Below are 12,973 nucleotides of genomic sequence, written 5' to 3'. Positions count from 1 at the left end.
AAATCAACTGTGGGAGCAATTATTAGGAAATGGAAGACGTACAAGACCACTGATAATCTCCCTCGATCTGGGGCTCCATGCAAAATCTCACCCCGTGGAGTCAAAATGACCACAAGAACAGTGAACAAAAATCCCAGAACCATACAGGGGGACCTAGTGAATGACCTGCAGAGAGCGGTGACCAAAGTAACAAAGCCTACCATCAGTAACACAATACGCTGCCAGGGACTCAAATCCTGCAGTGCCAGACGTGTCCCCCTGCTTAAGCCAGTACATGTCCAGGCCCGTCTGAAGTTTGCTAGAGAGCATTTGGATGATCCAGAAGAAGATTGGGAGAATGTCATATGGTCAGATGAAACCAAAATATTACTTTTAAAGTAAAAACTCAACTCGTCGTGTTTGGAGGACAAAGAATGCTGAGTTGCATCCAAAGAACACCATACCTACTGTGAAGCATGGGGGTGGAAACATAATGCTTTGGGGCTGTTTTTCTGCAAAGGGACCAGGACGACTAATCCGTATAAAGGAAAGAATGAATGGGGCCATGTATCGTGAGATTTTGAGTGAAAACCTCCTTCCATCAGCAAGGGCATTGAAGATGAAACGTGGCTGGGTCTTTCAGCATGACAATGATCCCAAACACACCGCCCGGGCAACGAAGGAGTGGCGTAGCCAGTCTCCAGATCTCAACCCCATAGAAAATCTTTGGAGGGAGTTGAAAGTCCGTGTTGCCCAGCAACAGCCCCAAAACATCACTGCTCTAGAGGAGATCTGCATGGAGGAATGGGCCAAAATACCAGCAACAGTGTGTGAAAACCTTGTGAAGACTTATAGAAAACATTTGACCTCTGTCATTGCCAACAAAGGGTATATAACAAATTGAGAAACTTTTGTTATTGACAAAATACTTATTTTCCACCATAATTTGCAAATAAATTCAGTGATTTTCTGGATTTTTTTTCATTTTGTTTGTCATAGTTGAAGGTATGATATAAATTACAGGCCTCTCATCTTTTTAAGTGGGGGAACTTGCACAATTGGTGGCTGACTAAATACTTTTTTGCCCCATTGTAGGTCTATAACAATTTGGGTCTAGAGTGTCACCCCCTTTGAAGAGGGGGACGACCGCGGCAGCTTTCCAATCTTTAGGGATCTCGGATGATACGAAAGAGAGGTTGAACAGACTGGTAATAGGGGTTGCAATAATGGCGGCGGATAGTTTTAGAAAAAGAGAGGGTCCAGATTGTCTAGCCCAGCTGATTTGTACAGGTCCAGGTTTTGCAGCGCTTTCAGAACATTTGCTATCTGGATTTGGGTGATGGAGAAGCTGGGGAGGCTTGGACGAGTAGCTGCGGGGGGTGCGGCGCTGTTGGCCGGGGTTGGGGTAGCCAGGAGGAAAGCATGGCCAGTCGTAGAGAAATGCTTATTGAAATTCTCGATTATCGTGGATTTATCAGTGGTGACAGTGTTACCTAGCCTCAGAGCAGTGGGCAGCTGGGAGGAGGTGCTCTTATTCTCCATGGACTTTACAGTGTCCCAAAACTTTTTGGAGTTAGAGCTACAGGATGCAAATTTATGTTTGAAAAAGATAGCCTTTGTTTTCCTGACTGACTATGTGTATTGGTTCCTGACTTCCCTGAAAAGTTGCATATTGCGGGGATTATTCGATGCTAGTACAGTCCGCCACAGGATGTTTTTGTGCTGGTCGAGGGCAGTCAAGTCTGGAGTGAACCAAGGGCTATATCTGTTCTTAGTTCTACATTTTTTGAAAGGGGCATGCTTATTTAAGATGGTGAGGAAATTCCTTTTAAAGAACGAACAGGCATCCTCAACTGACGGGATGAGGTCAATATCCTTCTGGGATACCAGGGCCAGGTCGACTTAACAATATTTTCGTCTCAATTACTCAGATAAAAAAGAAAGCTAATTAATATCAACGTAGACATCATGCAAGACTACAAATCCCTGCATGCTACTGCACATCATCTCTAGCTGACACGTTGGTAAAAGGTATTGTGTCAACTTAAAACTTGCACAAGACAGTTCACAAAATTGTCCACTTAAAGAAATGTAACCAATTTATTCATTACTAAATGTAGCTAACATCAGATAGTTAATCCAGAGATTCTTACTTTTGCTTTGATTTGGCAGTCTCGTCCAGATCATCATGGCATTTGTAGTTCTTTATGATAGTCACATTATCAACTAATTAGCATTCCATTTTTTGGCAGGTAAATACAGGTGAATATATTGATAAGTCTCCTTGTCCTAGAGTGAATTACAGTTATCAAAATGTCACTCCAGGGTAAGCCTACACAAAACACAGCCCTTGTTTTAAGTGTTTCTAAAATCCCCTATGTGGAAAATTATTTTTTATTTTTTACTATTGTAAAGTGGCCGTTCCACTGGATGTCATAAGGTGAATGCACCAATTTGTAAGTCGCTCTGGATAAGAGCGTCTGCTAAATGACTTAAATGTAAAATGTAAAATGAATGATGGAAAAGTTATTGGAACGATTTTCTTGTTTCACCGCTAGGTTTTATGGGTATTATGACTCATACTGTGGTACTCTACTGAGATAGAAAAAAATATTTCTCACATTTAATTATTACTAACTTATTTTCTAAGCATATTGGTATTGTCTAAGATACAAAATACTGTCCAGTGTGGTGCTGTAAACACATAGCTATGTGTATCCTGCATTATTATTTTGTGTAAGCTATGTACAACACGGATTTAACATTGTACATCTGAATGAAATAGTTTCTGTTTTGCTTTATCCTTTGACACTTCAGGGTGCTGTTCCTCAACCATAAAACATGAACATGTGCAGTCTCTAACCCTCCAACGTGAGTGTAAGTTAAATAAAGCTTATGAATATGAGTAGCCCAACTAGGCAATATCCAATGATTTCTTATCAACAGAAACAAACTGATCCAGTTTGTGTACCGCCACTGTTCTTTCAGAACTCCCCTTTCTTTCACACTCGCTACCTTGGCATCGTAACGTTACTGTCTCACGCACCAGTGCTACCGAGCTAGGCTATCAGCTAGTCTTCCGATATTGTAGCTGAGACGCACCGGCTCCAACAACATTACGGTGTTGTATTGAGTCATAACTCTCCATAAATTTAAGACAAATAGCTGTTTCTAATTGAAGGACCTGAAACATAGATCTTCAATAAACTAATTGAAGATGATTAAGCTCTTTTCTCTGAAGCAGCAGAAGAAAGACGAGGAATCTGCTGGAGGAAACAGAACAGGAGCCGGGGGTAAAAAAGCAAGCGCGGCCCAGCTTCGAATACAGAAAGGTAGGCTAACTGGCTTCTTTAAAAGCAGATGGTCTACTTTTAAACCACGAACATGTTTGTTTAATTAACGTGTCTGTCCACGTGTTTAATACATGACAAACGACAAAAACGGGTCCGTATTGCCATAGGAGGCTGAACTAGCTAGTTGACTAATTAGCTAGCTAGCCATCTGGCTAACGTTAGCTAGCTAGCTATTATGAAAACAAAACTCAAACGTCGCAGCCAGAAGATGGTGAAGCCAGGGAATCAACTCATATTTACAACACTTCTTGTTAATTAGCACCCTTGTTAGTTAATTTGCCCTGGTAGTTCAGTGACTTAGATAACGTTAGCTAGCTGAACAAATAACGGTATTTGTTCAGTAATTAGCCACGTTATCAGTGTTTCAATTTAGATGTGTCACTTAAGCAGTTTGTGCAAAAGAGAACACAAGCTACCAGTAGCTACACCCATTAAGCCGATAAAGTTAGTTAACTTGCTACTTCTGTCTGATGCTAACTAGCTCAAAAACGTGGGTATAGTCGTTCATTATTTAACAGATTATCACAAACGTGTCTTAAACTATTGTGGATATCACTATTGATGTTATTGAGTAACGTAAAAGTAACCTTTGCTTTTCATTAGTCAGCAACTTGTACTATGCTAGTTAGCTACTTCAAGTCAGTACAGCTATCACTAGCCAGGATGTTTGCCACACTTATCTTTGGTTAGAAACAGTTTTTGGCCAATGTGCTGCAGTCCACTGTATGTCTCAAAGTAACTGTGTACACATGTAGATAGGCTAGTTAATGTTGTCAATACAAAAGATACATGTGAGACATTGAAACGTTTCATACCTTTCATGACAGAACACATGCCATTTGGAACAGTGAAATACAGACTGGGAGTTGGATGGCAAGAAATATATAACCTCAGCCTTTTAAAGTATTTGCAGGATTGTTAAGCCAGGTATTTAGCTAATAACATTGATTCAAAAGAGAATGTGACATTTCCAGCTATCCAAAAAGAGGAAATGCTTTGAAAAGCCCCCCACAACCATATCAACAAATATTTCCCCAGATACATGGATAATGAAATTCAAACCACCCCTGTGATGAGTGTGGCGATTTTGTTCAAATGGCTCACTTGTTTGGTTCATGATCCTTGTAACACCATGGACCCCATATAAGATAACCAGTTTGACTGAAGCCCATGATTTTGAAAGACTAAGCTAATCTCCATTTCATAGTGAATGAAGGCTGTCTAAAAACCAACGGGACCTATATACCTAAAGAATTTTGTTTAGCTTTTAGGCTAAAGGACCACCACATAGTCACAAATTGGTTTTCCTCCTTTTGAAATGAACTGACTCTGTTCGCATATTAAACGTGTCAGTTGTTATTCAAAGCAGAATATAGGAAATTACTGCAGGGCAACCATTACAGTTTGAAAGACCTCAGAGTGAGAGGGAAAATACCACCACAGGTGTGGGATCACCCCAGCACTTCAGAAGGAATCATTGTACTGTGCTGCTCGGGTGCCTTCAATACCATTTACACCCCACTTTTTGTCCGTAAAAAAAAAAAGAAGCAGATAAGAACACTTTGGTTTTCATATTTCTGCCAGGCAGGTTTCATGCATGCCACTGAAGGGAAATTTATCCAAGAAGTCTGCTATTTATTGAGACATTAATTTTCTCCTTGCAGACATCAATGAGCTGAACCTCCCAAAGACGTGCGAGATCGTCTTCCCCGACCAAGATGATCTGCTCAACTTCAAACTCATCATCTCACCAGACGAGGTCTTCACTCTTTCCTGAAACAAGCTGTAGCTACTTGTCAGAGAGAATATGTCATATGTGTTTATTAAACATTTAACTATTGTACTCAAACTTGTACAGTTGCAACTAATTAATTGTTTGTAATGCGAACATAGTGGCCTATCAACTAATATCCAAGGATAAATACTTGGTACACAATGTATTATTTAGCACTGTACATTGACATTATCTCATGCCAACCCACCAAACAGTCTATGAACAGCATTCATAGAAACCTGTATGTAAACACATTCTCAGGTTATTTTCTCTCTTTTTAGGGCTTTTACAAAGGGGGAAAGTTTGTCTTCAGCTTTAAGGTAAGGGGGCTTAATGTGGGTGTACAGACATCGGGACGACATGAGTCACTACATCCTTCTTTACTTTCACACTAAACTGTTGTTAATGCCAATTACACCTGCTTGATAGCTATTGTTTTGTGGTATTTTTAGGGTCACAATTGGGTATTTGATGTTTTTAATATCAGTATTGAATGGTTAAAGGCCCAGTGCAGTCAGAAACGTGATTTCCCTGTGTTTTATATGCACTCAGTGGCCAGTTTATTAGCTAGACCCACCTACTACTGGGTCGGACCTCCCTTTGCCTCCAGCCTGGATTCTTGGTTGGTATCAAGGGACCTAATGTGTGCCAGGAAAACAGTTCCCACACCATTACACCACCAGCCTGTACCGTTGACACCAGGCAGGATGAGGACTCATGCAGTTTACGCCAAATCCTGACTCTGCCATCAGTATGAATCAACAGGAACCTGGATTTGTTGGACCAGGTCATATTTTTCCACTCCTCAATTGTCCGGTGATGGTGATCACGTGAAAACTGGAGGCACTTCTTGTTGTTTATAGCTAATAGGAGTGGAACCCAGTGTGGTCGTCTGCTGCAGTAGCCCATCCGTGACAAGGACCGACGAGTTGTGTGTCCCAAGATGCCGTTCTGCAAACCTCTGTACTGCTTCGTTTGTGGCCCGGCTGTTAGCTTGCATATTTCTTGCCATTCTCCTTTGACCTCTCTCATCAACGAGTGATTTTCACCCACCGGACTGCCGCTGACTGGATGTTTTTTGTTTGTCGCACCATTCTCAGTAAACCCTAGACACTATCATGCGTGAAAGGCCTTCCGTTTCTGAGGTACTGGAACCGGCGCTCCTGGCGCTTACAATCATACCACACTCAGTCACTTAGGTCACTCATTTAGCCCATTCTAATACTCAATCAAACAGTATCAGAATGCCTGTCTGCCTGCTTTATATAGCAGGCCACTGTCTGTTAGGAGCGAACCATTTTCATGAACGGGGTGGTGTTTTCCCCTCTCCACTCAGACCACTCCCAGACAGTCCGAGCAAATTTCTTGCTTGAGAAACTGTTCTTTGCTAAGAAGCTGTTTTGGCTTCTTGTTTACCATTTTAATTGAAAACAATCACAGTAAGGTATTTATTTGTTACCCAGTAATAATTTTATATTGAGATAAAAATGGCTGCACTGGACCTTTAACAAAAGTTGTGCTGCTGCATGTTTTTACATAAAACTGTTCTCTTTTTGTTTTTTTTCTGATTCTAAATGCCTTACAGAGATTCTCCTGGACTTTTTAGCCAGTAGTTCTGAAAGTAAAGCTCACGAGCCAAAAGAGGCCTCTGAAAACTGTTTGCTATATCACATACGCTAATTAAGAGTACCTTTCTACATTTACATTTACATTTAAGTCATTTAGCAGACACTCTTATCCAGAGCGACTTACAAATTGGTGCATTCACCTTATGACATCCAGTGGAACAGCCACTTTACAATAGTGAATATTTCTAATATTGAGTTGAACCCACCCCACCCCACCAAGCCTCAATTTGTCAGGACATGGACTCTACATGGTGTTGAATGCATTTCACAAGGATGCTGGCCCATGTTTACTCCAATGCTTCCCACAATTGTGTGAAATTGGCTGGATGTTTTTTGGGTGGTGGACCATTCTTGATACACACAGGAAACTGTTGAGCATGGAAAAACCCAGCAGCGTTGCAGTTCTTGACACAAGCCTGGCACCCCGTTCAAATGCACTTTACAGTGCCTTAAGAAACTATTCACATCCTTTGACTTTTTCCACATTTAGTTGTTATAGAATTTTAAATGGATTGAATTGAGATTTTTTGTCACTTGCCTACACACAATGCACCATAATGTCAAAATGGAATTATGTTTTTCAAAATGATTGCAAATGAGTTAAAAATGGAAAGCTTAAACGGCTTGAGTCAATAAGTATTCAACCCCTTTCTTATGGCAAGCCTAAATATGTTCATTAGTAAAAAAAAAAATTTAAAAAAAACATAAGTTGTATGGACTGACTGTGCTATAATAGTGTTTTAATATGCTTTTTGAATGACTAACTCATCTCTGTACCCCACACATACAATTATCTGTACGGTCGAGCAGTGCATTTCAAACACAGATTCAACCTCAAAGACCAGAGATGTTTTCCAATGCCTTGCAATGAAGTGCACCTATTGGTAAATGGGTACAAAAAAAACAATTGCAGACATTGAATATGCCTTTGAGCATGGTGAAGTTATTAATTATTCTGTACAGTGTATCAATACACCCAGTCATTACACCGATACAGGCGTCCTTACTAACTCAGTTGCCGGAGAGGAAGGAAACCACTCAGGGATTTCAAGATGAGTCCAATGGTGACTTTAAAACAGTTACTGAGTTTAATGGCTGTGATTAGAAAATTGTGGATGGATCAACAACGTTGTAGTTACTCCACAATAATACCGTAATTAACAGTGTAAAGAAGGAAGTCTGGACATAATTTTAAAAAATATTCAAAAACATGCATCCAGTTTGCAACATGGCACTAAAGTAATACTTTAAAAAACGTGGCAACGCAATTCACTTTTTGTCCTGAAAAGTGTTATGTTTGGTCCAAATTCAATACCAACACATTACTGAGTTACCACTCTTCATATTTTCAAGCATAGTGGTGGCTGCATCATGTTTTTGGTATGCTTGTAATCGTTAAGGACTGGGGAGTTTTTCAGGATAAAAAAAAGAAAGGAATGGAGCTAAGCACAGGCAAAATCCTAGAGAAATATCTGGTTGTCTGCTTTCCAACAGACACTGGGAGATGAATTCACCTTACAGCAGGAAAATAACCTAAAACACAAGGCCAAATATACACTGGAGTTGCTTTACCAAGAAGACCGTGAATGTTCCTGAGTGACCGAATTACAGTTTTGACTTAAATCTACTTGAAAATCTATGGCAAGACTTGAAAATGGTTGTCTAGCAATGACAAGTTTTGACAGCGCTTGAAGAATTTAGAAAATAACTAATGGGTAAATATTGTACAGATCAGGTGTGCAAAGCTCTTAGAGACTTTCCCAGGACTCACAGCTGAAATCGCTGCCAAAGGTGATTCTAACATGTACTGACTATGGGGTGTGAATACATGTGTAAATTAGATAGACATTTTTGCAAATGTGTTGAAAATGAAATAACATGTTTTTACATTGTCATTATGGCGTAGATGGGTGAGGGGGAAAAAAGTACTCTTCTAAATTCAGGCTGTAACACAACAAAATATGCAGTAAGTCAGGTATGAATACTTTCGGAAGGCACTAAGTCTTTTGTCTTGCCCATTCAACTTCTGAATGGCACACACACAATCCCATGTCTCAATTGTCTCTAGACTTTTAAAAAAAACGTATTTTAGCTGTCTCCTCTCCTTCATCTACACTGATTTTTGAAGTGGATTTAACAAGTGACATCATTAAGGGATCATAGCTTTTACCTGGAGTCACCTGGTACTTCTATGGAAAGAGCAGGTGTCCTTAATGTTTTGTACACTCAGTGTAAGTGAAGATATGTGCACCATGTCATTGCTCTCTCTCTCTCTCTGGTTCGACTGTGTGTGCATCTTGCTAGCTCTCACTCGAGTGGCGAGGGCTGAAGTTCATTGGCTAGAACTCAAATTGCTAGGGGCTGGCTCACTTGGTGGAAAATGTAGGGAAAATGGTGGAATACAGCTTCCAGAAAAGCAGTTCCTTTCAAACTAGGGATTTCATGGCTAATTGAGGTAAAACAGTCATTCAGATTATAGATTATGCATGTATGAGCTACACATTGACATATTCAGCCCAAAGTGTGATGTTTAAAAAATACTTTGTGGTCGCCAAAGTTCCCGATCATGTCTTTAAGACTCTTGATGGTAAGCATGTTGTTAATAACTCAGTTGTTAGTCAAAAGAAAGTGAATAAGGTTAGAGAATATCTTACTTTGACTTCTTGTGACTGCTCTGTTTTCCAGGTAGGACAGGGCTACCCTCATGACCCCCCGAAGGTCAAGTGTGAGACAATGGTGTACCACCCGAACATTGACCTGGAGGGCAATGTCTGCCTAAATATCTTGAGGTACACCACTTGCACGGTGGTCACTTTGTTTTCGTTGTCTCGTTTGATAATTCAGAATGAGTACAGAATTCTACATTTTTACTATTATATCGAGCAGTGTCTTTTAACATCTCTTTTTCTCTTACAGAGAGGACTGGAAGCCTGTGTTGACAGTGAACTCCATCATATATGGACTACAGTATCTATTTCTAGTGAGTACAGGGATTATCCTATTTCCAATTTTGCCTAGCATAGTTTGATTACTCTTCCTTGTTCACCATGCTTAGAATCAGGAATGTAGCAGGATGTACAGTGCATTCGGAAAGTATTCCGATTCCTTGACTTCTTCCACATTATGTTACGGTACAGCCTTATTCTAAAAATGTATTCAATCTTTTTTCCCTCAATCTATACACAATACCCCATAATGACAAAGTGAAAACAGGTTTTTAGACATTTTAGAAAATATATTAAAAATAAAAACATAAATAGCTTATTTACATAAATATTCAGACCCTTTCCTATGAGACTCAAAATGGAGTTCAGGTGCATCCTGTTTCCATTGATCGTCCTTGAGATGTTTCTGCAACTTGGAGTCCACCTGTTGTAAACATGATTTGTGAAGGTGCACACATCTGTGCATGTCAGAGCAAAAACCAAGCCATGAGGTCGAAGGAATTGTCCGTAGAACTCAGAGACAGGGTTGTGTCGAGGCACAGATCTGGGGAAGGATACCAAAAACTTTTTGCAGCATTCAATGGAAGTTTGGAACCACCAATACTCTTCCTAGAGCTGGACACCCGGCCAAACTGAGCAATCGGGGGAGAAGGACCTTAGTCAGCGAGGTGCCCAAGAACCAGATGGCAACTCTGACAAAGCTCCAGAGTTCCTCTGTGTAGATGGGAGAACCTTCCAGAAGGACAGCGATCTCTTCAGCACTCTACCAATCATGCCTTTATGGTATGATTTATGGCTAGACTGAAGCCACTCCTCAGTCAAAGGCACATGACAGCCCGCTTGAAGTTTGCCACAAGGCACCTAAAGACTCTGACCATGAGAAACTAGATTGACGTCTTTGGCCTGAATGCCAATAGTCACGTCTGGAGGAAATCTGGGACCATCCCTATGGTGAAGCATGGTGGTGGCAGCATCATGCTGTGGGGATATTTTTAAGGGACTGGGAGACTAGTCAGGATCGAGGGTAAGATGAACTGAGCAAAGTACAGAGAGATCCTTGATGAAAACCTGCTCCAGAGCTCTCAGGACCTCAGACTGGGGCAAAGGTTCAGCTTCCAACAGGACAACGCAGGAGTGGCTTCAGGACAAGTCTCTGAATATCCTTGAGTGGCCCAGCCAGAGCCCGGACTTGAACCAGATCAAACATCCCTGGAGACCTGAAAATAGCTATTAGGCGACACTCCCACATCCAACCTGGCAGAGCTTGAGAGGATCTGCTGAGAAGAATGGGAGAAACTCGTCAAATACAGATGTGCCAAGCTTGTAGCGTCATACCCAAGAAGACTCAAGGCTGTAATCGCTGCCAAAGGTGCATCAACAAAGTACTGAGTAAATGGTCAGAATACTTAAGTAAATGGTTTTTTTTGTAAATGAACAAAAACATTTTTTTACATTTTTGGTTGTCATTATGAGGTATTGTGTGTAGATTGATGAGGGGAACAAACTATTTAATCCACTTTTGAAAAAGGCTATAACGTAACAAATTGTAGAAAAAGTCAAGGGGTCTGAATAATTTCCGAATGCCCTATGACTTGGCTATGACTTTCAGATTCTGAAAGATTGGTCAACTGGTTGGAGCAGGTAGGAACAGCTGGCAAATAACCACACCCTTCTACTCCTCCTCAGGAGCCAAATCCAGAGGACCCTTTGAACAAAGAGGCGGCGGAGGTCCTGCAGACGAACCGACGGCTCTTTGAGCAGAATGTCCAGCGGTCGCTGCGGGGGTTATGTGGGCGCCACGTATTTTGAGCGGTGTCTCAAATAGCTCCTAGCCCATGTCGCTTTTCTTCTTTTTTTTCCCAAGATGCATTACCGTTTACACCTGAGACACTGACTGACACACAGACTTGAGTGGTCGGGGAGGGAGTGGGTCCATGGGGCCGGGAGGGGAAAGTATGGGGGGGGGTCACTCGGGGGAAGGGAGGGGGTCCGAAGGTAAAGATGACAGGTTTGGATGGTCAGTGAATGTCGCTCAGAGAATCGGTCAATGCCACTACGCTGATGCCCACAGTTGTTATTTTGATAGACATGCCAACTGATCCTCCCACTCGTGGACAAGGACAAAAACACACAGACGAGATATGCACTTAGACACCTCTTGCTCCCTTTTACAAAAGAATTGCGTTGTATGTTTTGAACGCTATGCGAGCGCCTCTTGATTACTACAGCTCTGAACCTGACGGATCGCACACATGCTTGGTGGCAAAACTTACATGCGCACGCACACGCCTCAACAACATGCCTACTGACACATGCACACACGTGTTTCAGACAGGTACACATACCAACCCAGATGCATAATACAGGCCATAGACACACTGGCAGAGGACTGACTGACAGGACAGACGCAGACATAGATTGACAGGATCAGTAATGCAGGCAGGGCTGTTGTGGTATTGGGAGATCTTTTTAGTTTTGTTATGGTTTTCTGGGTGGGGTGGGCATTAGATTTCATTGGGGAGGGTGGGGGGTGACAATGTTACAATTCTATTGTGTATATTGAAATCCCAGCTGTTCACAATGACTGCAATATGAATTATGTTAAATAAAGTATGAACTGATAATTCTTGCGTCTATACAAATTACAGCATATGTCAATAAAGGTGTATTTTATAACCAAACTCGAACCTTGGTTTAGGGTTTGAAACATGAGTTATACAACCAATAACAATAATAATTGTACCTTTTCACTTTGGCTGTGCTCAAATCAATGGTAGTGAATGGTTATTTTTCTGGAATGTTGAAGCCATAAAACAGTGATAGTTTACTCACAGGCCCATTTAACCGGTCAAGGCTCTGTTCGTGATTTGGTTATGTAATCATCTCACGGCTGCCAGTGGTGATTTAGATTTCTCAAACCATGCGTTCTCACTTTAGTGGCTCGGATTCAACAGTGACAGGATCAGCTGAACAAAGACGCAATTAGTAGCCCCTACTATTGACTTTGTCCTGGACCGACGCAATATACCGCTTTCCATTATAATTGAGCTGTTGTGACGCAGTGTCCATGCTCTTCGCATTTGTCAATGTTGGGAGTTTGGTGCATCTCATGAAATGCTGGGTTTGAGTTTGCGCCTGCATAGAATGGCTATCCAAGAGCAGGGATGACGGAAAGACTGCTCTTGCACTCCAGCACCCTCTTGTGGCTGGAATCAACAGCAGCTAGTGCAGCTGTAGTGATGTCTTTTATTTAACCAGCTAAGTCAGTCAAGAACAAGTTCTTATTTACAATGA

General features: G+C 41.4%; 2 protein-coding genes across 2 annotated transcripts in view; one reads left to right on the top strand and one right to left on the bottom strand.

Annotated features, from left to right (window-relative positions):
• LOC118384468 (F-box/LRR-repeat protein 19-like) overlaps nucleotides 1–2,326 on the bottom strand; it is a 37,500-nt gene extending 35,174 nt beyond the window's left edge. The window contains exon 1 of the mRNA XM_035771029.2: nucleotides 2,133–2,326. The gene's annotated coding sequence lies outside the window, so the exon portion shown is untranslated. The remainder of the gene's footprint in view (nucleotides 1–2,132) is intronic.
• Nucleotides 2,327–2,906: 580 nt separating this feature from the next.
• On the top strand, nucleotides 2,907–11,622 carry LOC118384466 (NEDD8-conjugating enzyme Ubc12). The gene is made up of 6 exons (XM_035771027.2): nucleotides 2,907–3,311; nucleotides 4,997–5,091; nucleotides 5,388–5,426; nucleotides 9,420–9,523; nucleotides 9,651–9,714; nucleotides 11,366–11,622. The coding sequence occupies exons 1-6, from the start codon at nucleotides 3,197–3,199 to the stop codon at nucleotides 11,486–11,488; spliced, it is 540 nt and encodes a 179-aa protein (XP_035626920.2). The 5' UTR covers nucleotides 2,907–3,196; the 3' UTR covers nucleotides 11,489–11,622.
• The last annotated feature ends 1,351 nt before the right edge of the window (nucleotides 11,623–12,973 follow it).

Source organism: Oncorhynchus keta, chromosome 5 (genome assembly GCF_023373465.1).
Source record: "Oncorhynchus keta strain PuntledgeMale-10-30-2019 chromosome 5, Oket_V2, whole genome shotgun sequence".
NCBI classification, from domain to species: Eukaryota; Metazoa; Chordata; class Actinopteri; order Salmoniformes; family Salmonidae; genus Oncorhynchus; species Oncorhynchus keta.
Note: the sequence above shows the minus strand (reverse complement) of the source record. Positions and strands in the feature narration are given on the sequence as shown.

What these genes read in the sequence shown, in the direction of transcription:
- LOC118384466 (XM_035771027.2), top strand. Translation starts at nt 3,197, where the DNA reads ATGATTAAGCTCTTTTCTCTGAAGCAGCAGAAGAAAGACGAGGAATCT. An exon ending in GTCTGCCTAAATATCTTGAG is followed by an intron (nt 9,524 to 9,650) that starts GTACACCACTTG and finishes TTTCTCTTACAG; the next exon opens with AGAGGACTGGAAGCCTGTGT. An exon ending in GACTACAGTATCTATTTCTA is followed by an intron (nt 9,715 to 11,365) that starts GTGAGTACAGGG and finishes ACTCCTCCTCAG; the next exon opens with GAGCCAAATCCAGAGGACCC.